Source organism: Muntiacus reevesi, chromosome 9, assembly GCF_963930625.1.
Source record: "Muntiacus reevesi chromosome 9, mMunRee1.1, whole genome shotgun sequence".
Lineage (NCBI taxonomy): Eukaryota > Metazoa > Chordata > Mammalia > Artiodactyla > Cervidae > Muntiacus > Muntiacus reevesi.
Genome location: NC_089257.1, coordinates 72758435 through 72786379, shown reverse-complemented (window position 1 = coordinate 72786379; position 27945 = coordinate 72758435). Strand labels below are relative to the sequence as shown.

Here is a 27945-nt window from a genome sequence, read left to right as displayed (position 1 = left end):
GAGATTCATTCAGATAGGTTATACACTTCCACCACCTTCTGAGAAACAGGGGTTTCCAAATCTACACATTTCCAAGCACCATGGAATGAAAGTGGTTTAAATATATAGCCCTGGCTGCTATTGAAATTCATATTTCATGGTACTTTTCTGGAAGCTGAGGACCTGTAGTTTATGAGAAGCCAAAAGATGTGTATTAATGTCTATAAAGGAGTATTTTGTACCTTGAAATGTAATTTTTCATGTTTTTTTTTTTGTCTCCTGGGAATTTGATTTTTCTTATTGAATTTCATGATCTTCTTATCATATGTAGCATGGCAGAATTAAAGGTAAAATTGTGCCTTCTTTTTGTTAGCGTAAAATGCCTTTTGGTACCAATCCTAACAATGAAATAGGAAAAGGAAGGATTTAAAGTATTTCAACCACATAAATATGTGTGTTCGGGGTAGGGGGTTGAGGAACCTCAGTTACTGAATCTAATAAAATTCAATTATATTTTCCTCCAGTCTTTGTAATCCAACCTTTTATTTTTTTCTTGTCATTTATAGCATCTATGATTCATATACTCATCTTTTTTAAAAAAGAACTGTTTTTCTTGTCTTAGCAAATGAAAAATTTGTAGTTTTTTTCCTACATTCATTTCCCAAATTTTAGATTGCCGTAATTCTACTTTGTTCTCTGTTTAAAGACGGATGTTTACTCTTGCCTCTTTTCAGGTAGAGTGCTAATATAACTTTTTAAGATAACAAAGAGAAGTTTTCTAATTTCCTTTTTGTGTCACCCAGTATTAAAAGTTTGCTGTTTTTATTATACTTTATTTTTGTGTCCTGGTCATGTTCATTTCATATTTTAAAGGTTTTCAGTATCCCTCATCCACCTGAGACTTGTGAGAAATCTTAAAAGGAATAATTTTTCTACTCACATGCTCATGTGATCTGTGATAGCCAATTTAAATTTTGAAATTTAAAAGATTTTTCATTACTGTGATGAATTAATACTGCATTTCATCAAAAATTTGTTAATATGCTTTTTCCTGCTATGATTACAGTGACTAGATGGAAAACCCCAAAAGAGAGATTGTGTTTACTTGTTTAGAGAGAGTTTTTCTGATGTGACCATATTGAGGTTATTTGGAACTTTGAAGTGCCATTTTCTGGTGCTCTAGTGTCTTGGGAGAAGGTCAGTTACTGAATAATTACAATAGCAATTTGTGTGACTGTTAAATGTGTTTAATTATCTGTTTCTCTGCACAGGAAACAGGCAAAAATTAAATTATGTATTGGGTTGGCCAAAAAGTTCCTTCTGTTCTTAAGTGAGGTTTAAGGACACATTTTTCGTTTTCACCAAGAACTTTATTGAGCAAGGTAGTCACCATTTTGTTCCACTACCTTCTACCATTTTTCACACAACTTCATAATTCTGTCTTCTCAAAACTTTTTATCTTTTTGAGCAAAGAACTTTTCTATGTGTCTTTACAGTCATAACAGGGAATTGAAATTTTTTCCATTAGAATTTTGTACAGACCGAAATAAATGGAAGTCTGAAGGTGCAGTGTGTGATGAATATGGCGAATGAATCAGAACTTCCCAAGCAAGCTGTATAAGTTTTTGCCTGGTCATCAAAGAAACATGTGGTCTTGCATTATCCTGATGGAAGATTATGCGTTTTGTGTTGACTAATTCCAGACACTTTTCATCAAGTGCTGCTTTTGTTGGTCTAATTGGGAGTAGTACTTGTTGGAATTAACTGTTTGGTTTTCCAGAAGGAGCTCATAATAGAGAACTCCCTTCCAATCCCACTATATACACAGCATCACCTTCTTTGGATGAAGACTGGCCTTTGGTGTGGTTGGTGGTGGTTCATTTCGTTTGCCCCATCATCTTTTTCGTTCCACATGATTGTACAGTATCCACTTCTCATCAGCTGTCACAATTTGTTTTAAAAATGGAACTTTTTCATTATGTTTAAATAGAAAATCACATGTGGAAATACAGTCTGAAGGATTTTTTTCACTTATGTGGAACCCAAACATCAAAGTGATTAACATAACCAAGCTGGTACAAATGATTTTCAGCACTTAGTTTGGATATTTTGAGTATGTCAAGTATCTCTCTTGTAATAATAATGTTGGCTGTTCTCAATGCTTTGATTTGATTGCCATCAACTTTAGGTGGTCTGCCCAACTATGGATATTATCCAGCAAGAAATCTGTAGCATAAAACTTCATAAACCACTCTTGACACATTTGATCAGTCATAGCACCTTCTCTATACACTGTACAAATCTTTTTTTGCATTCCAGTTACATTTTTACCTTTCTTAAAATGATGAAGAATCATATGCTGAAAATATTGCTTGCTTTCTTCCATCTTCAGTATTAAAATAGCTACACAAAAATTCACCAATTTTGGTAAGTTTTTTTTTTTTTTAAATGCATGCTGATATGAAAGCTATCACAATGCAGTCTAAAAAAATTGTTTCGATTGAAGTTAAAGACAACTAAGCGCTACTTGAGCCATCTTATGGAAAAAAACGTTGGCTATTGACCAACCCAATACATGAAATGTTATCAGGAAAAAAATCCTGTTAGAATGAAAGACCCACACAGTTGTTGTTGTTTAGTTGCTAAGTTGCGCCCAACTCTTTTGCAGCCCCACGGACTGTAGTCTGCCAGGCTCTTCTCTCTGTGGGATTTCCCAGGCAAGACTACTGGAGCAGGTTGCCATTTCCTCCTTCAGGGGATCTTCCTAACCCAGGGATCAAACCTTTGTCTCCTACGTTGGCAGGCGGGTTCTTTACCACTGAGCCACCAGGGAAACCTACCCATGTAGTATGTGTGTGTGAGTCACCCAGTCGTGTCTGACACTGTGATCCCATGGACTGTAGCTTGTCAGGCTCCTCTGTCCATGGTCTCCAGGCAAGAATACTGGAGCGGGTTGCTATTCCCTTCCCTAGGGAGTCTTCTCAACCAGGGACTGAACCCAGGTCTCCCGCATTGCAGGCAGATTCTTTACCATCTGAGCCTCCAGGGAAACCCATACAGTAGCAGACCATTGTTAATAATAAAAGAAAACATAACATTTGGCTCAAGCATGTTGTTAAGCTAAAAACTATTCATCTCGTTTTTGTTGTTGTTCAGTCACTGTGTCTGACTCTTTGTGACCCCCATGAACTTCAGCATCCCAGGCTTCTCTATCCTTCACTATCTCCGGATTTGCTCAAATCATGTCCATTGCGTCATTGATGCTATTCAGCCATCTCATCCTCTGTTGCCCCCTTCTCTTGCCCTCAGTCTTTCCCAGCATCAGAGTTTTTTTCCCCAATGAGTTGGCTCTTCACATCAGGTGGTCAAAATATTGAAGCTTCAACAACAGAGCTTCCAATGAATATTCAGGGTTGATTTTCTCAAGAGTCTTTCTCAGCACTTAGTTCAAAAGCATCAGTTCTTCTGTGCTCAGTCTTCTTTATGGTCCAACTCTTAACATCCGTACATGACTACTGGGAAACCTGTAGCTTTGACTGTACAGACCTTTGTCAGCAAAGTGACATCTCTGCTTTTTAACATGTTGTCTAGATTTGGCATTTTCTTCCAAGGAGCAAGTGTCTTTGAATTTCATGGCTGCAGTCACCATCCACAGTGCTTTTGGAGTCCATGAAAATGAAGTCTGTCACTGCTTCCATTTTTTCCTTTTCTATTTGCCATGAAGTTATGGGGCCGGATGCCATGATCTTTTTTTTTTTTTTTTGAATGTTGAATTTTAAACCAGCCTTTTCACTCTCATAAAAAGACTCTTTAGTTCCTCCTCACTTTTCTGCCATTAGAGTGGTATCCTGTGCAATGCGGGAGATGTGGGTTTGATCCCTGAGTTGGGAAGATCCTCTGGAGGGGAGCATGGCAACCCGCTCCAGTATTCTTGTCCAGAAAATCCCGTTGACAGAGGAGCCTAGTGGGCTACAGTCCGTGGGGTCGTAAAGACTGAGACAGGACAGAAGCACCTGAGCACTCCGGCTTCTCTCACTTACTAAGCTCTTTAACAATGAGGCAGTTTGTTTTGATTTGTTCATCTTTCTTCTGACCTTGATCTGGAACTTGCAAATAATCTTTAGAGTGTTTCCCTGTGTAACTGCACGTTGTTTAAGTTTTCCCTGCCCTTTTAGTTGTATGTTTTCTTGGAAGTCAAAGTAATAGCCATTTTCTCCAAAACTAGTGTAGAAAAGAATAATAATCTCAGAAAAGAATAATTTAGCATCAAGATTTATTTAGTGGGTATGACACATGAACAGTTGCCATTTGAATTTGAATTTTTGTTAGTTTCACTTAGAATTTATCTTTCCTGCTGTGTGGTCTGAAGCTATGAAAACTTAATCTGTAAGTTCTGTGGGCTCTCCTCCTCTTTGCATTAATTAGATCTAACCCGCTTTGAAACTTTTTATTAAAAAGGAGTCTGTAAACCTAGGTGGGGTGTATAGTGTGGATCGTAGCAATTTCCTGCCCTTCTCAACGCTGTGAGCAGCAGAGCAGCCTCAGATCTGTCTCTCAAGAGTGTATTAGACTTGGTTCTTAAATCTGCAGAAAGCCATGTGTGAAGAACACTGACGATAGATTGTCTGGACTGAAAAAACTTGTTAATTCTCACATTAGTGGATGTTTAATGTAAGAGGGAATCATGATTGCAGTTTCGTATTACTTCATGAAAAAATTATTTGCTGTTTGCTCACTGTTTACATTGATCTGGTAGTTGGTTGTATTTGAAATACATTTATATATTGTTAGCTATGATTTTGGATTGAGTCTAGCCTTTATATTGTTTTACCACTATTTTTTGAAGAGGCAAAGAGGCATTTTATTTAAAACAAATTTTTTTTCAACTTTAGCTTTATCTTGTTGTTTTGAATTTTATTGTTATACATATCTGTAATTCTTATTTTGAAAATGTTAGTACTGCATTTTCTGTATGTTTTATGATCATTGGAAAACTAATGGGGAAATTATAAAGCAATGAGAGAAGGTGCTTAAAAGGATAATCTTCTGTTGTTTTTCTTTTGAGAAAAATACTGCCACTTTTCTAAGAACCCCAAGGATGAGGGTTTTACATCTTTTATAAATTCTACTCTTAGAGGAGAAGGGAAGTAGTCATTACTGCATGTCTTCCTTTTTAATAGCCAACATTGTGAACCTGTCATATGTGTCAGGTCATTGTGTCAGACATTGTGCTAGACATTTATGTTATTTTATGTAATTCTTACACCAATTTTATGAAATGTGTGCTTCTGTTATCTCCTTGTTTTGGTGAGAAAATGAGAGATAGTAAGTTGCCTAAAACTGTATAGCTAATAAATGATTGAACTGTGATTTGATTTCATATTTGTTTGGCACATCTTTAATGATTATGAAAACTGACACCAGTCTTACAATAGACACTTAATAAATATCTATTGAAAGGTAAATGCGCCTTATCTGGTTGGCTCAAGAAGAATTGTAATGAATGTGTAGTGAGATTTACACTTACTAGATAAGTTTACTGGTTGCTGATTTTCCCTGTCTTCCTGTAGGAAAAAAGACTGAAAGAAAGGGAAGCCAGAAGAGAAGCCAGTAAGAGACAAGCAAAGGTAAGGGTTTATATTTTAATGAGAAACATGTTTGTAGCGTTGAATGGAATTTAAATGCCCTTCTTTTCCATATGCATTTTATGTTTGTTCATACAGCGTGACGTTTGAATTGGATCTAAGTCTGTATATGTATGTTATTTGCTTTCTTGTATTGGTTTGTTTCTTCTGTGGTATAGAGTGAAGAAATGAGATAGTTTGTTTTATCTTCCTACTTTCACCATCTTATTCTGTTTTGTGCATACTAAGTATAGGAAATGGTTGACTGTGGGTCAGACCTGATAGGTTTTATTGTATGTCATCTTCAGACTATGGAGGCAGCCCATGCTAACCCAGCTTGATAATAGATAACCTTGAAAGCATTGGCTGCTTCAGCTCCTAGAGCCTAAGAGGAAGCCCTCTGTGTCTCCCACCTTCACTAAATTCTGTAAACAAAAATTTTAGCAGCTGTATATATACAGTTTCTTTCAAATATATGTACAATTATAAACACCATCATCTATGTGCAGCTGTAATTTTTATCTGGTATGTTTGACACCATGGAAAATTCAGCCTCTGCATCCTGAGGACATTTAATAGAAATGATTTCCACAAACCAGGGCACAGAAATGCATGTCATTTCTCAGGCTGTGTCTCACTGTGCTTTGCCTGACTGGCCGTGACTTCTTCTTAGCAGTTAGCAAAGATCCAACTCCCTTGAGTAAACCCATCATGTTCTTTGTCATTTTTTTCTATGCACTTAGAGAACAAGTCAGAGATGATAACTCATGCTATAGTTCTAAAGTGGGAAGCAATTACTCTTCAGTATAAGATGAAAAGACTGCTTACATTCAGTATTAAATATCACTCTGTCTTCAAAGGTGCCCGAAAACGAGAACTACAGTGTGCATGCACCCTGACTTGCTAAATCAGGTGGTGGAGTCTGTATTTCCATCTAAAATGCAGATGTGAACAGTCATGGCATAGAAATGAGATCTCAGGAACTATAGTGGGAAAAATTTAAATTTAAGAAGAAAGTCTTTAATGAAAGCATTTGATTTTCATGAATATTGCATGTTCTGCATAAAGATAAACCATTTTATGTTACTAAGAAGCCCCTATTTCTTTCTGTAAATGAAATTATAAAATGAAAGATATAATCTGGAGCCAAAAGAAAGGCCTGTCACTGTATTTGCTTTGTGTGTATTGGTGCATATTTGTATATATTACTAAATATGGTTTATTTTCTGTACTTGTTGATACTGTATGCTTCATCTTTCCTAGTGGTTTAAACTGTAAGAAAGAAATTGCTCTCACCCTTGAGCCTGCCTCTTGTCCGTCTTCTCTTTCCCTACAAGTTGCTGTATATATTTTGTTTTGATACATTGCCAGCTGGGAATTGAAAAGCGGTAAAGGCCTTCAGAGTTAGATTTTGCTACTGGGATCAACCTCTAAAGTGAACTCCTCAAGCCAAGCCTACCCCTCTGCCCCACACCCCTTCCCACATTTGTCATGTGTGTTTGTCTGAGAAAGGAGGAGGAGTTCTTTGTCAAAAGGTTGTTTCATTTATGTACAAGCGCTCAGGACTGTATTGAGAACAGAGAATAGAACAACTGACTTGTCTTTGTTGCACAGCCAGGAGCTTTCAATAGAGACTGTGTTTTAGTATTGCTCTGAGTAGTCAAGCTGCCTGTATTTCATAGCCTTGTGTGAATGCTCAGAGACAGCAGCCCCTTTAGAAGAGTGATGTTAGCAGAGAGATGAGAGGACAGGTTGTAGCCAGGACTCAAACATTCCTCAGGACACCAGGGACGGACAGCAGTGACAGATTCAGACTGACTCATGGAGGCCAAGGAGTTAGCTTGGGTTAACCTGTATGTACACAGCTTCTTTTCAAATGAAAGTTATAGAAGTTGGAGGCTCTGGAGCTTTCCAGGTGCCCCTTTGGAAACAGACCCAGAAGATGTTGGAGGGACTCTATAAAGAGGTGATGGCCCAAGGTTCTGTGTATCTAAGAAGAAATGTGTGAGCTGGGTTATGGGTTTTCCAGTTGTGTGTATGTGTGTGTGTGTATGCGTGTGAACATGCTTTAAGTGATGGATATGGCTTAAGTTTCAGAGTAAATTTTATCTTCTTTGTAATATGGTTAAACATTGTGTGACTTGAGGCTGTTGCCTTCTGAGGCCTTCTGGTCAGCTTCAGTGCAGAGCATCCTTCAGTCACTGAACCTGTATCTAAAGGATACCTTAGTGGTAAAAGAAAGTGGTGACTTATTATACCACCAGAGGTGTGGTCTTACCCATTTATAGCTATTTTAAGAAGTCAATGCATAGAAACAGAAGTGTGAGAAAGGAAGACTTACTTCCAGAGTTGTTTTCTACCTTGTCTTGCACTTCATTTAGCGAACCTCATGTTACAGGAGAGGAATATAGAAGACACAGTGTAGTTGCTTTAGAAATTGGAAAAATGTCTTAGAATAAAAGTTGATAGAATTATCTTTATTACCCAGAAAAGAGAAGGTTTAATGATATTGTGAGTTTATAATTTTATAAATGATGCTTGGTGGTTATCTCTTCCCCAACATAGTAAGTATTCTGAAGAAAAATTGCTCTGAAGTTAGACTGTAGTAAAATAAAATTGGAATGGACTTCCCAGAAAGCTGATACAACTTTTTGCTAAAAGATATGTCTAAGATTTGCCTAGAATACATTATATGCAGTTCCAGGAGTTAGAGAGAAATATGAAGTTGAAACTTCCAAGAAAGTTTTCGGGGTACCCAATGTCCAGTGATTTGAGACATAGAGGTCTTTGAATATTTAAACTTTCTTTAGCAGAGAAATATTTGAATTATTAAAGAATATTTGACTTTTACTTTAGCTATCAGAATATTGTATGCTCTTATAAGTTAGAAATTTTAAACTGGCACAAGAAAAAGTAGTTGGAGCAATAATGAATAGACCATGTTGCTTTTTGGATTCAGGGTGGTTACATAATCCTTGAAATACAGCTTTAGCTCATTATCCAGCTAGATTTCCTCATCTTACTTTGATGGTCTCAAGTGTTTGTACCAACCTTTGGGTGGCTTGATGAAACTGAATACTGAGTATGAAGGAGCAAAGAGTAGGAAATAGCTTAGTTTCCTGAAAGTTAAGCATTGCTCGGACTATATTACTGATGGTGCTTGTTCAGTTCAGTTCAGTTCAGTCCAGTTGCTCAGTCATGTCCAACTCTTTGCGACCCCATGGACTGCAGCCAGACCTCCCTGTCCATCACCAACTCCCGGAATCCACCCAAACTCATGTCCATTGAGTCAGTGATGCTATCCAACCGTCTCATCCTCTCTCGTCCCCTTCTCCTCTTGCCCTCAATCTTTCCCAGCATCAAGGTCTTTTCAAATGAGTCAGCTCTTCGCATCAGGTGGCCAAAGTATTGGAGTTTCAACTTCAACATCAATCCTACCAGTGATGGTGCTTATAGTTCTTATTTTTAGGTATGGGGGAAATTATATGAAAATGATGTTTAAAATGATGCTGTACATTTTGAGGTTGGATTGTATAGCCACCATAAATTTTAACTTTATTTTCTCCTTGGTTTTTTTTATTGCCCTTTTTTTTTTTTTAAGTGACTCTGAGGCACTTTATTAATGTACTTATAGAATAGTAAAATAGTTTTTTGGATACCTGAAGTGGTTTTGGTTAATTCTTTCACAATAAGAGTAGAAGAAGTTGTATACTTTAGAACTTGAATATCCTTGAGAGATATTCTGGATGTGTTTCCTAAAACTGGTCTATAATATCTTTTTCTCCAGCCAGCAATAGTTTCATGAAACAAAGCTAAATTTATTTATTTTGATATTATGTTGTTTCAAAGTCTTTTTGAACTTTTCCTGTCTGTGAAATGTAAGAACGTGAAATATCCACTCATCTATTCCAGCAATTTTAAATAGTACATTGAATAGCTTAGAGGTTCTGCTGAGGTATCCCCCAGGACACAGGAGGTTATTTGGGCAGAAATCCAGGCTCCCATTTTGTCATCATTCAGAGCAACCCTGTTATATTCTCTGTGTGCGTGGAAGCTTCCAGGGAAACTTCTGTTTGAGATAGTGCTTCTACTTGAATACATAAATCCATACTTACATGCTATTTTTTAAGAACCCAGGGACTTTCATGGTGGCCCAGTAGCTCAGACTCTGTCCTCCCAGTGCAGGAGGCCAAGGTTTGATCCCTGGTCAGGGAACTAGATCCCACATGCTGCAGCTGAATATCCTGCTTGCTGCAACCAAAGATTCCGCGTGCTGCAGTGAAGATTGAAGGTCCCCCCTTCCACAAATAAAACCTGGCGCACACCGAATAAATAAATATTAAAAGGAAAATAAAGTACTTCAATAAATTAAAGCTAAAAACAAGTAAATGACTTAACGTCATCCCTGGCTTCTTTGATGGCAGAACTGCTCCGCATACTGAGGACTCAGTCCTCATTTCCAGTTATTCTTACTGCCCCATACTGTTTTTGTTTGTTACTTTATACCTCTTGTACTTCTTTTTTTTTTTTTTTCTTTAAAAACAAACCAGATCTGTGGTACATAGGCTAACAACTATTCATAGAAAATTACTAATAACAAATACCTTGAGTAAGGAGAGAACTCCAGACTAATTCTGGAAAGCAGTCTGTATCTCAGTTGTTGACTGACCCCTTGGTCTGAGCCAAAATGTGTAACAAAAAGTATGTCTTACTGTATGCTCATCTGCTAAAGGATTATCTCTCTTCATAGAGCTATGAGTAGATGTTAGTAATGGTCATTCCCACCTTTTTCTGGGTCTTAAGCCTTTGTATTTATTTCCTTTGACAGGGCTTTATGGACTGACACCTAATGAATATTTTTATTTTAAGAGGAAATGCCTCCCCATTCCATATGCTTCATATAGACCTTCTAATACCTCTTTCCTTGTATTTTTTGACATTTATAACTGAAATATTTAACTAGTCTGTTTCTTTATTTTTAATGTGTTCAGAATTTCAAGAGCTCTAGAAGATTATTTTAAACCAAACAGCTTTTGGAAAACACGATAATGAAACTGTAAGTTTGTTTATAGTCCCAATTCCCAGTGAAAGCAAAGGTGCTCCCTGAAAGTAAATTACTCTCCCATTTGAAGGGTCTGAACTCACAGGGCACTGTTTGCTGCACTGATACAATCACTTATTTAATGGTGCTCTAAATGAGTCATTCACTTTCTCTAAGCAAACTATTCAAATAATACCGTATTTTAGTGCTATAATAAGACCCATTATGCTATCCTTCTGCTTCCTGTATAAACAACATTGAGTTTTTATAGATGTGCTTTTTTCCCTTTAGTGTCTACCTGAATTAGCAGTGAAAATCCATGTAGCTCTTATTGTCATTCTAATGTTGGTGTGGTTTGCTTGGAGATTAATGTAGTGGCTTTTGAATTCCAACCTCGCCTCCCCACCCCCAGCCTCTTTCTTTCTTTGGTGATAATGAAGAAAGGGATTACTAAATTTGAACCTTTAACCATCTTAGATTAATTAAGAGATACTTCTAGTGTTTGCTGTCAAAGAATCGTCCTGTTCTAGTCATGAAGATTCAAAAGTTAGTTATGGGAGTTAACTATGGGAGCAGAAACAGTTCTAGTCATGCATGTTATCCACATGCTGTTCTTTTAACACTCAGGTAATTGGTCTTTCTTAAAAAGATTTTCCCAGCCCTCTCAGGTGTAATGGACTCCTCCTTTTGTAACTTCTAGTCCAGTCTCTTTTGTGAAGCATCTGATAGTTTATAGCACTTATTTGGACAGGTGTCTGTTTTTCCCACTCTGCTCTAAGTCTTGTTTGTATTCCTTATCACAGTGCTTGGTTTATAATAAGCACTTAAATGTTTCAATGAATGAGGGGGTGAATGAGTGATTTAAGGGATATGGAGCACAGGCTGTAAAATTCTCTATTATGGTAGAATATATCCTAAAATTTATTGCTTAAGCCAGTTGGGGAGACCTCTGTGGTTGTGACATCCCTCCTGCCTGTGCGTCTTTGCACCAAGGGTGTGGATTCTGACTGGACTATGGCTGTGCCTTTCCTGCCAGCCTCAGTGTGGCCTTTTCTTCATACACTTTAATTATAGAAAATCTGCTCTGCTAGTCTCCAGTTTGTTCTCAAAGATAGTTCTGTGTGTAGTTGTAGTTTTGGTATGTCTGTAGGAGGAAATGAGCTCAGGATCTTCCTACTACGTCATCCTAACCCAGACTCCCTGAACAGTCAGTGATTATAAGTTTTGTACTAGTTCCTAAAGGCCATCCTGATCTTGGTGTTTCTGTGTGTGCACTCAGTCATGTCCTGCTCTTTGTGACCCCATGGCTGTAGCTCTCCAGGCTACTCTGTCCATGGAATTTTCCAGGCAAGAAGAGTGAAGTTGGTTACCATTTCCTACTCTCGGAGGTCTTCCCGACCCAGAGATTGAACTCACATCTCTTGTGTCTCCTGCACTGGTGGGTGGATTTTCAAGTATTTATGCTATCTCCTATTCCTGTGTGAAATACTTTTTAGTGACTAAGGAAACCTCTTGGGTGAGGAAGTGATGATGGTGAATTTTTTACTCACTATTGTGTTGTTTGTGGAGTCTAAAGTGGCCAAGCTTTATCGCCTCCTTTTTTAAGCTAAAATAAAGCTTAATAATAACAAACTCTCTTAATATAAGAAGCTCTCTCTTCTGTGAGAGACCACCATAAGCCATTGTTATGAAGAGAAACATTAGTGGTTAAAAGATTTTGTTCATGGAGGTAATCAAATGTAGTAGAAATGTTGTTGAGAAGACTTATTTTTCTCACTGACATCTTTTTTTAATCCTCTCACAATTATATATGAAATATAACTATAGAGCTCTGTTATAGAACTATATAGATATAGAACTATATTTAGCTAATTTTGTTACTCTTATTATTGCAGTTATTATCAGCAACATTAAATGATTTCCTGTTTGCTATATTTTCTCACTTTAGGTAAAAATGTAACCAGATGTTTGCAATATTTTATGCAGGAATATTTTTTCATTTTCTTTATTATTAATATGTATTATAGGATTCAAAGATTCTTTAGTTGGTAAGAACTCCAGAAGTTGTTGTTTATAGACTGTGTTGGTAGTATAAATTTTCTGTAATATCATATAGTATTTTATCATTTTCATAACACTTTCATCAAGATTATCATACTTGATTAATCACTTTATATAATAAGTCTAAGCCATTATAGTTATCTGGCAGTTGAAAAACTTTACTGTGGAGAACCTAGGTAAGTGACTTGGTTAATTTTGTATACCTAATTAGTAGGTTTAAAAAAAAACAACCAGCACCTCAGGTTTCTGTTCTCTTTTTTCCCTAATTCACTGTATATTTAGGTACAAAATCACTGTAATTCTATAAATTTACTTTTCCTTTTTAGTAGTTTAGGCAGTTCTAAACTGAATGTATACTATGCTCTGTCTCACACTTCCTCTCCTAGGTATATACCCAAGAGAAATGCATGCATGTTTACCAGAAGATATTCAGAAGGCAGCACTATTTATAATCATCAGACTAGGGTGATAACTCAAAGTATAGAATAGATAAAATTTAGGCTTAGTACAGTTAAACATTACAGTTGATCCTTGAGCAATGTGGGAGTTGGGGATGCCAACCCACACAGTGAAAAATCCAGGTGTAATTTCACAATCATGGCTCTGTATTTGCAGCACCTAGTCTGCAGATTCAGTTAACCACCATCATGTAGTGCTGTAGCATGTATTATGAAAATAATTCACATGTAGGTGGGCCCACACCATTCAAACCCATGCTGTTCAAGGGTCAGCTATATAGAGTTTCAAAAGAATTATTGTTACATGCAATAACAAGGACAGATTTCACAAATGTTGAGCAAAAGAAGCCAGACACAAAAGAGTAGACATAGTATTCTATTTACATGATTTTTTTTTTTTTTAAGTAAAACTAACATTTGGCATTAGAGTCAGAGTGTTGGGATTTCCTTTGGGGGAAAATAAGGGTTGTTGCTGGAAATGAGCATGAGGCCAGGCTTCTAGATAATACTTGGGAGTATTCTGAGTTCTTATTTTGTATTGTGGATACATGGGGTTATTTGCTGTGAAAATTCATCAGGCTGTATTCTTATGATTCCTGGACTTTCCTGAATATATGTTATACTTCAATTTAAAAATGGTTCTTTTAAAAAATGTAGTGGTAGACTGGATCTCTATATGTGTTTTTAACCAGGATGCTTTAATATGTGAGTTTAGGAATATGCAGGGTATTATAACTCTTGTAACTCAAGAAGTATTAAGAACTTTAGTCCCTAGAGTCATCCATGTTTTATGAAAGCTATGAAAGAAAGTTAATAATTTATATTCCTCAAATGCACATTTCTTTTTAAAATCCCCTTGTTCTAAGAAGTATGATGTTTCACCCCCTAAAACTTAACTATTTTCTCTGAAATGAGAAAATCAATGTTCTTTTCATTCTCATTCAAGTTAAAAAATAAAGTGTGTATTTTCTAAAAGAAGCACAATAATCATTGTGCTGTTCAGAGATTTTAAATCTTTCTGCCCCAATGAATTTTCTGTTTTCTTCACTAAATCATTTCTAATGAGGTGGATGAAACTGGAACCTATTATACAGAGTGAAGTAAGTCAGGAAGAAAAATACCAATACAGTATATTAATGCATATATATGGAATTTAGAAAGATGGTAACAATGACCATATATGCAAGACAGCAAAAGAGACACAGATATAAAGAACAGACTTTTGGACTCTGTGGAAGAAGGTGAGGGTGGGATGATTTGAGAGAATAGCACTGAAACATGTATATTATTATATGTGAAACAGTTCGCCAGTCCAGGTTCGATACATGAGACAGGGCGCTCAGGGCTGGTGCACTGGGATGACCCTGAGGGATGGAATGGGGAGCGAGGTGGGAGGGGGATTCAGGATTGGGAACACATGTACACCCATGGCTGATTCATGTCAATGTATGGCAAAAACCACTACAATATTGTAAAGTAATTAGCCTCCAATTAAGATAAATAAATTAATTTTTAAAAATTTATGAAGTGGCTCGGTAGCTTTAAAATGTTGTGTAAGTTTCTATTGTTCATGCCCACTGGGACAAAGTGAGAGCTATTGAATTGTATTTTATTTAAAATAGGGAGTACAGAAGTAATGAAACAGACATTAATATGAATGGTCCCTATGTGTAATTACTGTAACTTCATAAATTGAAATAATAACTGGTTAGAACTGAGAAGTATTCAGACCTGGAAGGATCATCTAATCAAAGATGTGATTTTCTTTCCATGAGTAGGGTTTTTTCATTTAGTTTACCTTGTTCTTGCCATAGACTCTGGTTATTCAAATACTTTCTATGCACATTTTGCGTGAATTAAGTATTTACTCCTTAAACATCGTAACAGGTACTTGTTGAGTCTGTCATGTACCTGGTCTAGTAAGAGTTTACAGAGTTAATGAGAAGGAGGTAGACTCTTTCTGTTAATATAGCCTCATTTTATCTTTTCTTGAGGGAGTAAATTTCTTGCAATTCCAGATCAGTTGTTAAGCTTCTAAAATGCTGCAGAAATAGAATATGCATGATCCAAAAGTGCCTTTATCAAGAAATATATTGCTTGTCTGTCTTTGAACTGTAAGATAATCACTGCTAGAATTAAGACCAATTGTTTTATTTTACTTATATTGATTTTCAGCTATGTGCATCAGTTTTCCCCTTTATTATGGACACATTTGATTTTGATTTTCTAAAGTCATTTCATTTCATTCAGTTGAAAATGATACACAATCTCAGTCTTATTCATTTATTTATATTAGTGCAGCTTTTCTTTGAAAAATAGAAAGTATATTGTTGTAGAGCTTCAGCCTCATTGAATTGCTTTTAGCATGAGTCTCATCTAAATTCTAAACACAACTTCTATTGATCGCTGCCTTCTGGCATACATCCAGCTGTAGGATTCTTGCCCTCCTCAGTACAGCTGGTACATGGTATTTTTGTGTGTTCTTTGAGGATAACAGAAAGTGAAAGAAGGAAGAGAAAATATTGAGTTATTCTAAGTAAAAGAAAAAATTAAGATTGATACTTGTAGTCTACTGTAGATCTATTAGAAGTGTTAGATTATAGGTTTGGGATTTAAGATTAGCTTTTATCATTAAGTGCCAGATTGTTCAGTTCAGTTACTCAGTCGTGTCCAACTCTGCAACCCCATGGACTACAGCACAGCAGGCTTCTCTGTCCATCGTCAACTCCCGGAGTTTACTCAGACTCATGTCCATCGAGTCAGTGATGCCATCCAACCATCTCATTCTCTATCATCCCCTTCTCCTCCTGCCTTTGGTCTTTCCCAGCATCAGGGTCTTTTCTAATGAGTGAGTTCTTTGACAAAGACCACCAGGATTTGGCTTCTCCATGTCATGTAACATGTAAGTCCTGCATTTTCCAGCTTAATGCTGGGGCCAGGAGAGAGTCCCATGAGTGACCACACTGGGATAAAGTGGACCTGGTTTGTTAGGTTGACCTAGAAGGGCTAATGGCCTGGGAGCCTGACTTCTGTGCTGCCAATGGATCACTGTGTGGCCTTGAGCAGATTTCTCAACTGGCTCAAAGTATCTTGGAATAGACATTCTTCCATATGGGCCCTTTTCAGCTCTATTTCCCACTTGCTTTTTTATTCAAGAACTGATAATATTTTCTATCACTTTTAGGTTTTTTCTAACCTTTCCAAATATTACGTGCAGGTGTGTTGTCTATTCTGTGCAGTATCATCACCAGTGATAGAAATACAGCAAGAGACTGTAACCACTCCAGTATAAAAGACTTGATTGGCATTTTGGGGGCTTTGGGGAAGCATCTGATTTGGAACGGTCTATTGGTTTTTACTGGTATACAAGAGGAATAACAGGAGCTAGAGCTGGCGAAAGTTGGTAGATCATAGACAATCTCAATGCTTAGTTAAAGATTTAGTATGACTCAGGAGTGTGGGGAATGCACTAAAGATTAAAGGAGGGGTCCAGCATAAGCAGTTGATGATCTTAAAAACATTTACCCATTTAGTCTGCACATTTCTTGAGTGCTTACTATGTGTTAGCCTTCATAATTCCGTGATTGAATTAACGTGCTTTTGAGGAACTAGAAATCTAATGGTAGAACTCTGTAGATAGTACAGTATAATGAATGCTATGATAGAGAAGGTTTGTGAATTGTCTACATATATAATGGTTGAAGCCAAAGGGGAGAAAAGTGAAATGTTTATATGGCACTTTGCATATGTCAGATATTACTTTCTATGGATTTTCAGAAATGTGTCTTAGTGTATAAATTTCAGCCCTTGAAGTTATAGGTAATAATATTATCATGCCTATTTAACAGATAAAGTAATTTTAGCATAGAGAGTTGTATGCCTCTTTGTCTATGGTGATTTGGGATTCCAAGCTATAGATAATCTGACTCCATAGAGTGGATGAGAGTGTGAAAGCCAGGTCACAGATCCCAGGGAACAGCAACATTTAAGGGGCAGGCATATGAAAAGCAATTAGAACAATTGACAAGATACTATTGGAAAGATAGAGGAAGGAAAATTGGTATATTGGTTTTGAAAGTACAGAAAGAGAATTTAGAGGGAGCTAGTCAAGAGTGCTGAATACTACAGACAGAAAAACTAGGACAGAAACTGAAAACAGACACAGTTTGGCAATTAAAATATCAGTATGATTATGAAGATTAATTTTGATTGCATTTTGTGGTTGGACTGGAGGGCTAGGAAGGGTAGTGAGGAAAGGACATTTTGTTCAAGGTATTCAAGAACCATAGCTATCAAAGATTGGTGCCTAAAGAGGCCTGGGGAGACTGGGTGGTGACTGATCGGGTCTGGGGAGACTGGGAAAGTAAGTCAAAGACTACCTAAGTTTTCCTAAACTCGGCACCCAAGTTATACCTAGGTGCTGATTGCTCTAGGGAGTACAAAGATCTGAAACAGAGCCATTTTTAATAGCTGTCAATATTAAACTCTTAGGTACTGTACCCTTTACTAAGACATTTTATTTATTACTACTCACAATTTGATTGATAAGGGACTCGAGCGTTAAAAAAGTGGAATAAATTTGTCCAAGAACTTGCATTCAGTAAATGACTATCTGAGTCTAAAACCTTGCATTTAATTTCTGTTCTAGAAGACAGATCTAGTAAGAGAAATAAAATAATGGACTCAATTGTAGCAACACTACCACCCATGAGTGATACAAGGTACGAACAGTTTGGAAGTTGGAGAGATTATTTTTTACTTGTAGAATTCAAAAAAGAGAGGATCTCAGGAAAGGAGGCCATTTGAGTCAAGCCTTGAAGCATAAATCAAGATAAATGTTCCTGAAAATTCTCTAATTGTAATGGAAGGCAATGGTACCCCACTCTGGTACTCTTGCCTGGAGAATCCCATGGACGGAGGAGCCTGGTGGGCTGAAGTCCATGGGGTTGCAAAGAGTCAGACATGACTGAGCGACTTCACTTTCATTCTTCACTTTCATGCATTGGAGAAGGAAATGGCAACCCACTCCAGTGTTCTTACCTGGAGAATCCCAGGGACGGTGGAGCCTGGTGGGCTGCCGTATATGGGGTTGCACAGAGTCGGACACGACTGAAGTGACTTAGCAGCAGTAGAAGCAGCATAGAACTATGACAGTAAATAGGGTTGAATGTAAAAGTTGGCATCAAATAGAGGCAGGGGAGAATTAGTCACAAATTATTAGCAGCAGAATTTTTTCTGAGGGATAGAAACTTAAAGTGACGTAGTACAAGTTGGGGTTGGAAATAGAAGGCCTTGAATGTTATAATAAGCAGAGTATACTGTATTAGTGGGTGATAGCCTTGAAGAGTTGTGAGCAGCTGTAGGGATGTGTGTTTATATATCAGCTCATGTTTTAGTATTTTGTGTGTGTGTGTGTGTGTGTGTGTGTGTGTAGAGAGAGAGAGTAATGAGAGTAGAAAATTTTGAACTTTGATTTGTTTCTTCATTACTGAAAGCACAGTAGAATAGTGACAGAGAGCCCCCAGGAATCTCAGTAGATCCAGAGGACACCACTCTGTTATGGAAAGGTTGTAATTTTTGCCCTCAGTCATCAAGGAAATATTGTTAAATTCTGTCTTCAGGCATCCCTTCATATATGGTTTGACCTAAAGGCCCTTTCATGTGAATAGTATCTTGGGACCAGAGATCATAGGAAACTCCTAATCTTATAGATGTTACAATTTGGTATTCTCTGGGTTAATTTTTCTTTTGTCTCCATTGTTTAAGCATACTGACACAACTTATTTACCTTGTCTTAGAGGTTTACAGTCAGGAAGGAAGGAAGGGCAGAGAAAATCTCTTGGTGCCTCATCTCATTTGATACCTTTTAAGAAAGGACTTTGATCTGTTGTTCATAGTAGCACTGTGAAATGGCTATTTGTGTTACCTCTGTTTTTCAGATAAGGCAAAGAGACCCAGAGAGTTTAGGTAAAAAGGCAGTCTGGGTGCAAGGCTAGGTGATTGAGGATCATTAAGGTATGACAGTGGAAGAGTGAGTAGTTTACTATAGCATTTTCCAAACCTTTTTTGTCTAGACCCTAGAGTAAGAACCATGTTTTACATCCCTTCCTAGTAATGTGTATTCATTTCTCTGGTGGCTCAGATTGTAAAGCATCTGCCTACAATGCGGGAGACCCGGGTTCGATTCCTGAGTCGGGTAGATCCTCTGGAGAAGGAGTTAGCAACCCACTCCAATACTCTTGCCTGGAAAATCCCATGGACAGAGGAGCCTGGTGGGCTACAGTCCAAGGGGGTGCAAAGAGTCGGACACAACTGAGCAACTTCACTTTCACTTTCACTAGTAATGTGTATAAACAGCCTTGAAAGATAAATTTCACAGAACAATACTTAACCCTTACTACGTGTCATATACTCAGAATTTTCTATTCTTTTTTTTTTTTTTTTAATTGTAGTTACAATCTACTCAGTGACTTCCTGGTTCACGAATGAGTTAAAATGTGCAATCTGATAAACACTGGTATAATGTAATTTGAAAGTAGATTATTTTATGAGGAAGTAAAGCCAAAGGGGGCCTTCCCTGGTGGCTCAGTGGTAAAGAATCCAGCTGCCAATATAGGAGATGGAGGCTTGATCCCTGGGTCAGGAAGATCCCCTGAAGAAGAAAATGGTAACCTACTCCAGTACTCTTGCCTGGGAAATCCCATGGACAGAGGATCCTGGTGGGCTGCAGTCCATGGAGTTGCAAAAGAGTTGTACTTGACTTAATGACTAAACAATGATGACAAAAGCCAGAGGTATATATTGTGGTTAGATTGCAGATGTTCTTGATTGCCAGGCCAAGGACCTTATCTCTAAGGAATAACAAAAGTCCTTGAAGAATTCGTGTCAGGGTGATAACATGGGTATGTCTTTGTTCCAGGAATAGGAGGATCATACCCTAACAGACCTCCTTACAGTTTATAAGTAACTTTTATATCCATTATTTAACTGTCCCCATTAATAACCTTAAGAAGTAGATATGAGATATTTATTGCATTTATTCTGATGAAGAAAATGAGGTTTAAAGAGGTAAAACCTTTCAGGAATTAAATTAAGCTCAGTTTTTTTGACTGCTACATCAATGAATAGGAGAAAGAGCTTAGCTAACAGGCAAGAGGAAATGATACTGATAGAAATGGAGGGAAGGGATCAGATGCAGAATTAAAGGAAAACTCAAATAACTGCTTGAAGAATTTACTTTTTGTAAAAAGTCATACACATACATCCATAAACTCTTGATTCTGTCTTTTGTAAGCTAGTATTTTGGTTATGTTGTAAAATTCCAGCCCATTTACCCAGCAAGGGCAGGATATAAAATTGTCATTATGCTCTGTCATAGCCTATGATAGTTCTCATCATTCATTTTCTCTTTGGAAAGAACTGAATTGAGAAAACATTTTTCATTGTTTAATGTTCAAATCTGGAAATACTGATATATAAACTTCAGAAACATACCATTTGGAATAAGACATGTCAGCAAGTCTTTTGCCAATTGTAAATTGTTACAGATATGCCTGAATTCTTCCTTTCTGTTGTAAATTAATGCATTTTTATTGATAAGCTTTCATTGACATCTTACTTTTTTAGATTCCTTACTCTCTGAAAGTCATTAAAAATGTAATAAATCTTGCTCCAAATTTCACTCTGAAGAGCCTGTAGATTATCAATATTAGTCAGAAATGCAACAATGAAGAAATGAATGGTTAAATATATTTCTATAAAATCTCAATTTTGTACTTTTTTGGTCTAAAATTTGCCAAAAGAATGTTTCTTTTACCAACAAAAGTTTGATGATATATTCTGTTTTTAAAAATAATACTTTCTGTAAACTGTGTTAATTTTTAAAAGACTTTTACTGAAATTTCGACAGTTGAGATTTTTAAGCTTCAATAAAGAGAATTATGGTAGAATGTGGATTTTTTCCAATTAATTTATTTATTTTAGTTGAAGGATAATTACTTTACAATGTTGTGAAGGTTTTTGCCATACGCTTATCATGAATCAGCGGCAGACACATATGCGTCCCCCTTATCCTGAACCCCCATCCACCTCCCTCCCCACCTTATCCCTCTGGGTTGTCCTGGAGCACCTGCTTTGGGTGCCCTGCTTCATGCATGGAACTTACACTGGTAATCTGTTTTAGATATGGTAATATACATGTGTCAGTGCTTTTCTCTCAAATCATCCCACCCTTGGCTTCTTCCATTGAGTCCAAAAGTCTGTTCTTTATGTCTGTGTCTCCTTTGCTGCTCTGCACGTAGGATCGTCAGTACCATCTTTCTCAATTCCATATATATATGCGTTAATATATGCATTCTCTCTCTCATTATATATGTGTGGACATAATATATCAATGTGGACACAGTGATTTTGGAACCCAAGAAAATAAAATCTGTCAAATAATAAAGATAAATGAAAAAAAATCTGTTATTGATTGCATTTTTTCCTCATCTATTTGCTATGATGTGATAGGACTGGATGCTATGATCTTAGTTTTTTGAATCTTGAGTGTTTAAGCCACTTTTTTCACTTTTCTCTTTCAACTTCATCAAGAGGCTCTTTAGTTCCTCTTTGCTTTCTGCCATAAAGGTGGTGTCATCTGCATATATGAGGTTATTAATATTTCTCTGGACATTGTTGATTCTAGCTTGTGCTTCATCCAGCCTGGCATTTTATATGATGTACCCTGCCTATAATTTAAAAAGCAGAATGACAGTACACAGCCTTGACATATTCCTTTCCCAATTTTTCCGTTGTTCTAGGTCCAGTTCTAACTGTTGCTTCTTGACCTGCATAGAGGTTTCTCAGGAGGCAGATTGGGTGGTCTGTTATTCCCATCTCTTTAAGAATTTTCCACAGTTTGTTGTGATCCACACAGTCAAAGACTTTAGCATAGTCAGTGAAGAAGAATTAGATGTTTTTCTGGAATTCTCTTGCTTTTTCTGTGATCCAAGGGATGTTGTCAATTTGATCTATGGTTCCTCTGCCTTTTCTAAACCCAGTTTGTACATATGAAAGTTCTCAGTTCACATACTGTTGAAGCTTAATTTGAAGAACTTTAAGCATGACCTTGCTAGCTTGTGAATGAGTGCAATTGTGTAGTAGTTTGATCATTCTTTGGCATTGCCCTTCTTTGGGGTTGGAATGAAAACTGATCTTTCTCAGCCCTGTGTCCTCATTTGCTGGCATATTGAGTGCAGCAGTTTCACAGCATCATCTTTTAGGATTTGAAATAGCTCAGCTGGAATTCCATCACCACCACTAGCTTTGTTCATGGTAATGCTTCCTGAGGCCCATGTGACTTTGCAGTCCAGAATATCTGGCACTTGGTGAGTGATCGTACCATCATGGTTATCTGGGTCATTAAGACTTTTTTTGTGGAGCTCTGTGCATACTGTCCACCTCTTCTTAATAGCTTCTGCCTCTGTTAGGTCCATAGCATTTGTTCTGTTTTACTGTACTCATCTTTGCATGAGATGTTCCCTTAGTACTTCTAATTATCTTGAAGAGATCTCTAGTCTTTCCCATTCTATTATTTTCCTCTGTTTCTTTGCATTGATCACTGAGGAAGGCTTTCTCCTCTCTCTTTGCTATTCTTTGGAACTCTGCATTCAAATGGGTAGATCTTTCCTTTTCTCCTTTGCCTTTCGTGTCTTCTTTTCTCAGCTATTTTTAAGGTCTGCTCAAACAATCATTTTGCCTTTTTGCATCCGTCTTTCTTGGGAATGGTTTTGATCACCACCTTCTGTACAGTGTTATGAACCTCCATCCATAGTTCTTCAGGCACTCTGTCTTTATCATATCTAATCCCTTGAATCTATTTGTTAAATTCTACTGTATAATTATAAGAGATTTGACTTAGATCATACCTACTTAGCCTAATGGTTTTCCCTGCTTTCTTCAATTTAAGTCTGAATTTTGCAGACTTGTGGACTCTACTAAATCTTATTTACTTAAAAATAGATCCAGGACAATTGCGCAGTCTAAGTTTAGTTCAAAGTAATTACGTCTAGAGCTTCATTAATAATCATATGACAGTGTTGGTTTCCTGCTGCTGCTGCTGCTGCTAAGTCGCTTCAGTCGTGTCCGACTCTGTGCGACCGCATAGACGGCAGCCCACCAGGTTCCTCTGTCCCTGGGATTCTCCAGGCAAGAATACTGGAGTGGGTTGCCATTTCCTTCTCCAATGCATGAAAGTGAAAAGTGAAAGTGAAATCACTCAGTTGTGTCCTACACAGCGATCCCATGGACTGCAGCCTACCAGGCTCCTCTGTCCATGGGATTTTCCAGGCAAGAGGACTGGAGTGGGGTGCTATTGCCTTCTCCAGTTGGTTTCCTAGTTGTGACAAATATTCCAGAAGATGATAACAATTGGGGAAACTTGGATGAGGGTTGTATGGGACCTCTGTACTGTGTTAGAAATTTTTCTGTAACTCTAAAATAGTTTAAAAATGAAAACTTTCTTAGTAAATTCAGACATCAGCCACTTTTTAACACCCTGACTACTATCACTTTGATCCAAGTTACCATCAGCTCCAGCCTGAATTGTTAACCGTACTGGCCTTATCAGTAGTCCGCCTGTCTCCCTGTACTCTTCCTGCCTCCTTCCCCCAGCCCCCACTTTATTCTTAATATAGTAGCCAGAATAAGCCTTTAAAAGTAAGTTCCATCATGCCAGTCCTTGTTCAGAACCCAACCCTCAGAGGGCTTCCCTATCTTAATCATAATCAAAACTACAAAGTCCTACATATATGATATAGCCTCCAGCTCCCTCTCTGATCTTATATCCCACTATTTTGCAATTAACCCATTTAACATCAGACCCTCCTTATTTTTTCTCAAATCGGCTAATTATGTCCTTTGCCCTTTGTACCTCAGATAGCTATTGACTCACTTCCTTACTCCTTTCACCTCCTTCTACTCTGCTCTCTCGCATTCTGATTTTTCTCTAGAGGACTTATGTCTACCAGACAGTATATAAAAAGGTACTCATTGGGATTTCCCTGGTGGTCCAGTGGTTAGGATTCTGTGCTTCCATTTCAGGGGATGCAGGTTTGAACCCTGGTTGGGGAACTAATTCTGCATCCTGTGCAGCGGGGCCAATATTTGTGTGAGAGTGTGTGTGTGTGTGTGTATGTGTAACCACATATATATATATATATATATATATATGTATATATATATATACACACACACTCATTGTTCCTTGTCTTATCCCTACTAGAATGCAAACTCCATGAGAAGTGTGTCACCAGTGCCTAAACTAATATCCAGAAAATAGTAGGCACTCAGTATTTCATGAGTGAGTGAATAAAATATTAACTCTTTAATGAAGTTATTTATTTTCACTGTGACACATAAAGTAATGATAGAGCACAATTATAGCTTGTTATTTATTGGAAGGCACAATAATTTTGGTGAAGCCCTCCCCCCTTTTTTCTTTCACTTTTTCACAATAACTGTGGGGATGTTTTGAAGTCATTTGAGAGGAAATACACTAAAACAAAATAAAGTTGGTGGGGCACTTAGAAAGCAGGATTAGTGGGCCAAATAGGTCAGGTGGTACAAAGGTAAAGAATCCACCTGCCAATGCAGGGACGCAAGAGACACGGGTTCAATCCCTGTGTTGGAAAGATCCCCTGGAGTAGGAAATGTCAACCCACTCCATTATTCTTGCCTGAAAAATTCCATGTACAGAAGGGCCTAGTGGGGTACAGTCCATAGAGTCACACAGAGTCAGACATGACTAGGCAACTGAGCGCACACACAGAAATTACTAAATCTCTGATGGTACACTTTATGTCTCCAAGCTCATTTGTAAGCTAGAACATGTTTTTTCCCATAGAAAAGGTATTGTCCACTGTGGTTAATTTCCATTATTACTTAGAGTGACATTATAAAGCGTTGTACAAATAGGACACTTTAGAGAGTGAAAGTGAGTGGAATTAATAACTATACCTGGACAGCTGGTCTGAGATAAACTAACTGTCTTTGGCAAATCCAGGCTGTACGGTGTCCCTCGTTATAACTCAAAGATACCTTTACCTAACCTGTGCGAAAGGGCATCCTGAGCTCTAGAGGGGCTTAGAACTCTGGAAGCAAACTCCTGCTCATAGGAAACGAGTTGTAATGTCATGCCACGTTGTGTTTCATCTCTCCCCTGTCCTTTCCAGCACACTGTACTTGTCACCTTCATATCGAGTGGGGGAGTCTTTTCCTTCCAGTGTTCTAGAATTTAAAGTAAGTATCAGTTTTCCTTGCAGTATACATCCACTTTTCTTTTTTTTTTTTTTTAAAGACAAACTCCATTTTTATTTTTTTATTTTTTTTTTGACTTATTGATTTTTTTTCTTTTTTTTTCTTACATCCACTTTTCTACATTTCAACTTAATACTTCTCCTTTCTAGTCCTAGTATTAAAGAGAAAAAAAAAAAGGAGCTTTGATGATAGATGGATGTCTCCCCTGTTTATGTATAACTGAGTTTCAGTGAAGTACTAAGAAATTTTTTAAGTTAACAAATGTTTGGAGTAATAGTAGTGATTTACTAAAGCATACTCATTACCTCATTTTGAATTTGTGCTGAGTTAACTATCTTGTGATTATCTTGATTCTTACTTTTGCACAGTGTGTTCTTGAAAACTCATCTTGTCAAATGTTCCTCTGAATACCAAGCATTGGTATAATGTTATATTAACAAAATAAATCACAAATATATAAAAGATTGATGACTAACTGCAATCAAAGTCAACTTAATTTTACATAATTGAAATTTTCCATTAAGTGGTTATTTGCACTGAATATCCTTTAAGATCATTGTGTTCTATTTTAGTGTCTATAAAGCAAAGAGGTTCTCCTGTTTCAGAGAAAAGCAAATTGGCATAAATATAAGACACTTAAGAAAACATTCATTTCCTTAACTTTACCACTTACATGAGTTAGCGTAGGGGTAGAGGGAGAGGGTGTAGCCTATAAAAAGTCTTTGAGTTGCACAAAACCAGGGATACTTTTGTCCCCAGGTTTGACAGCTTTGGTTTATAAAACAAACTTACTCTGACATAAAAATATGAGTCCCGTTTTGTTTCAGTGTGCTGGCTTCTCAACTGATTTCTGTTATTTTTGGCACTGTTGCCATTCTGTCTCTTTTAGAAGAATTTCTAAGTTAATTGTGGTACTCAGTGATGTCTAGTAGGGGATGTGTGTGTGTGTTTGAATTTGTGGGAGCAGCTGACATTATTTCCCTTCAGCAGTGTTTTCTGGTGCAAATACAAAAGTGTGTTGTTTACTTAAATGTATGGAAAGTAATTTCTCCGGTCAGCTCTCCTACTCACCCATTGCTCTCTCTCTCTCCTTCTGCTCCCCATTCAGTCTCTCTCCTGTCACTTCTGCCCCCATGCATTAAAGGTTCTGGAACCTAGTAATTGCCATCACTGAATATGAATTGTAATTGTAATTTGATATCAGGAGCCACTGCTTAGAAGGAGCCCTGGGATGGATTCTGTGACTGCATGTTTGTAGAGTGAACATCACGGACATAATTGATCATCCTTAGGATTTATGCAGTTCTTTAACTGTTTTTTGTATCAATGGAAGGTTACCATGAGATTTTGCCTTGTCATCTTTTGTTAGCATTGTGTTGGTATTTAAAGTTGGACCAAGTGGTTTTTCCAGTAGTCATGTATGGGTGGGAGAGTTGGACTGTAAAGAAAGCTGAGCGCCGAAGAATTGATTCTTTTGAACTGTGGTGTTGAAGAAGACTCTTGAGAGTTCCTTGGACTGCAAGGAGATCCAACCAGTCTATCCTAAAGGAAATCAGTCCTGAATATTCATTGGAAGGACTGATGCTTAAGCTGAAGCTCCAATACTTTGGCCACCTCATGCGAAGAGCTGACTCATATGAAAAGACCCTGATGCTGGGAAAGATTGGGGGCAGAAGGAGAAGGGGAGACAGAGGATGAGATGGTTGGATGGTATCACTGACTCGATGGGCATGAGTTTGAGTAAATTCCGGGAGTTGGTGATGGACAGGGAGGCCTGGTGTGCTGCAGTCCATGGGGTTGCAAAGAGTCAGACACGACTGAGTGACTGAACTGAACTGGTCATTTTTATTTGATTGAAAAATTGAGTAGTGGTGTATTGTTCTTCTAAATAGGTATACAAGGGAGTCTGAATTGTCAAAAAGTCAAATTTGGGGAAAACTTGACATGCTGTCCCTGAATAGCATGGCATTTGTTGGGGATGAATGTGTGTTTCAACCCCCATGGGAAAAGACTTACAGTCTCTTCGCTTCTTCCTTTTCAGTCTCAGCTTTTGAAGAATCTGATAGTTCAGAGATTTGTTTTTATCCTCCTGACTGACTGAATACCCCCTTTATATAGGAGTGAACCGTTATGGGATTTTTTTTTTCTTCAAGTCTGTGATTTCCTTTGTCTTATAATGTCCTGGATGTTCCAACCAAGAAAACTTTTATTTACCAGATAACACTTCTTTTTGTGACAAATTCTTTTGTGGTCTGGATCTGCTTTTCTTTTTACCTTATCTTTATAAGGTAAAAATCTCAAATTCCTTTCATAAAACCTCTTTCTAAAGAGGTTAAATGATTGATTGGCCAAGAAAGAGAATTCAGACTTAACACCCTTTGATATCTACACTGCCTGAAAAACAAAATTTTTTTTAATGCTATATGTGGTGAAGGTTGCCTGGGGAAGAACTTCATGGGAATTAGAACTATTGAGAAATGAAATG

The 27945-nt window shown here is 37.4% G+C and overlaps 1 protein-coding gene across 1 annotated transcript in view; it reads left to right on the top strand.

Moving 5' to 3' along the window:
* The window catches only part of DDX10 (DEAD-box helicase 10), a 282250-nt gene that overhangs the window by 172450 nt on the left and 81855 nt on the right, over positions 1-27945 (top strand). Inside the window, exon 16 of the mRNA XM_065946144.1 lies at positions 5550-5606. Within this exon, the coding sequence (XP_065802216.1) occupies positions 5550-5606 (57 nt within the window). The remainder of the gene's footprint in view (positions 1-5549; positions 5607-27945) is intronic.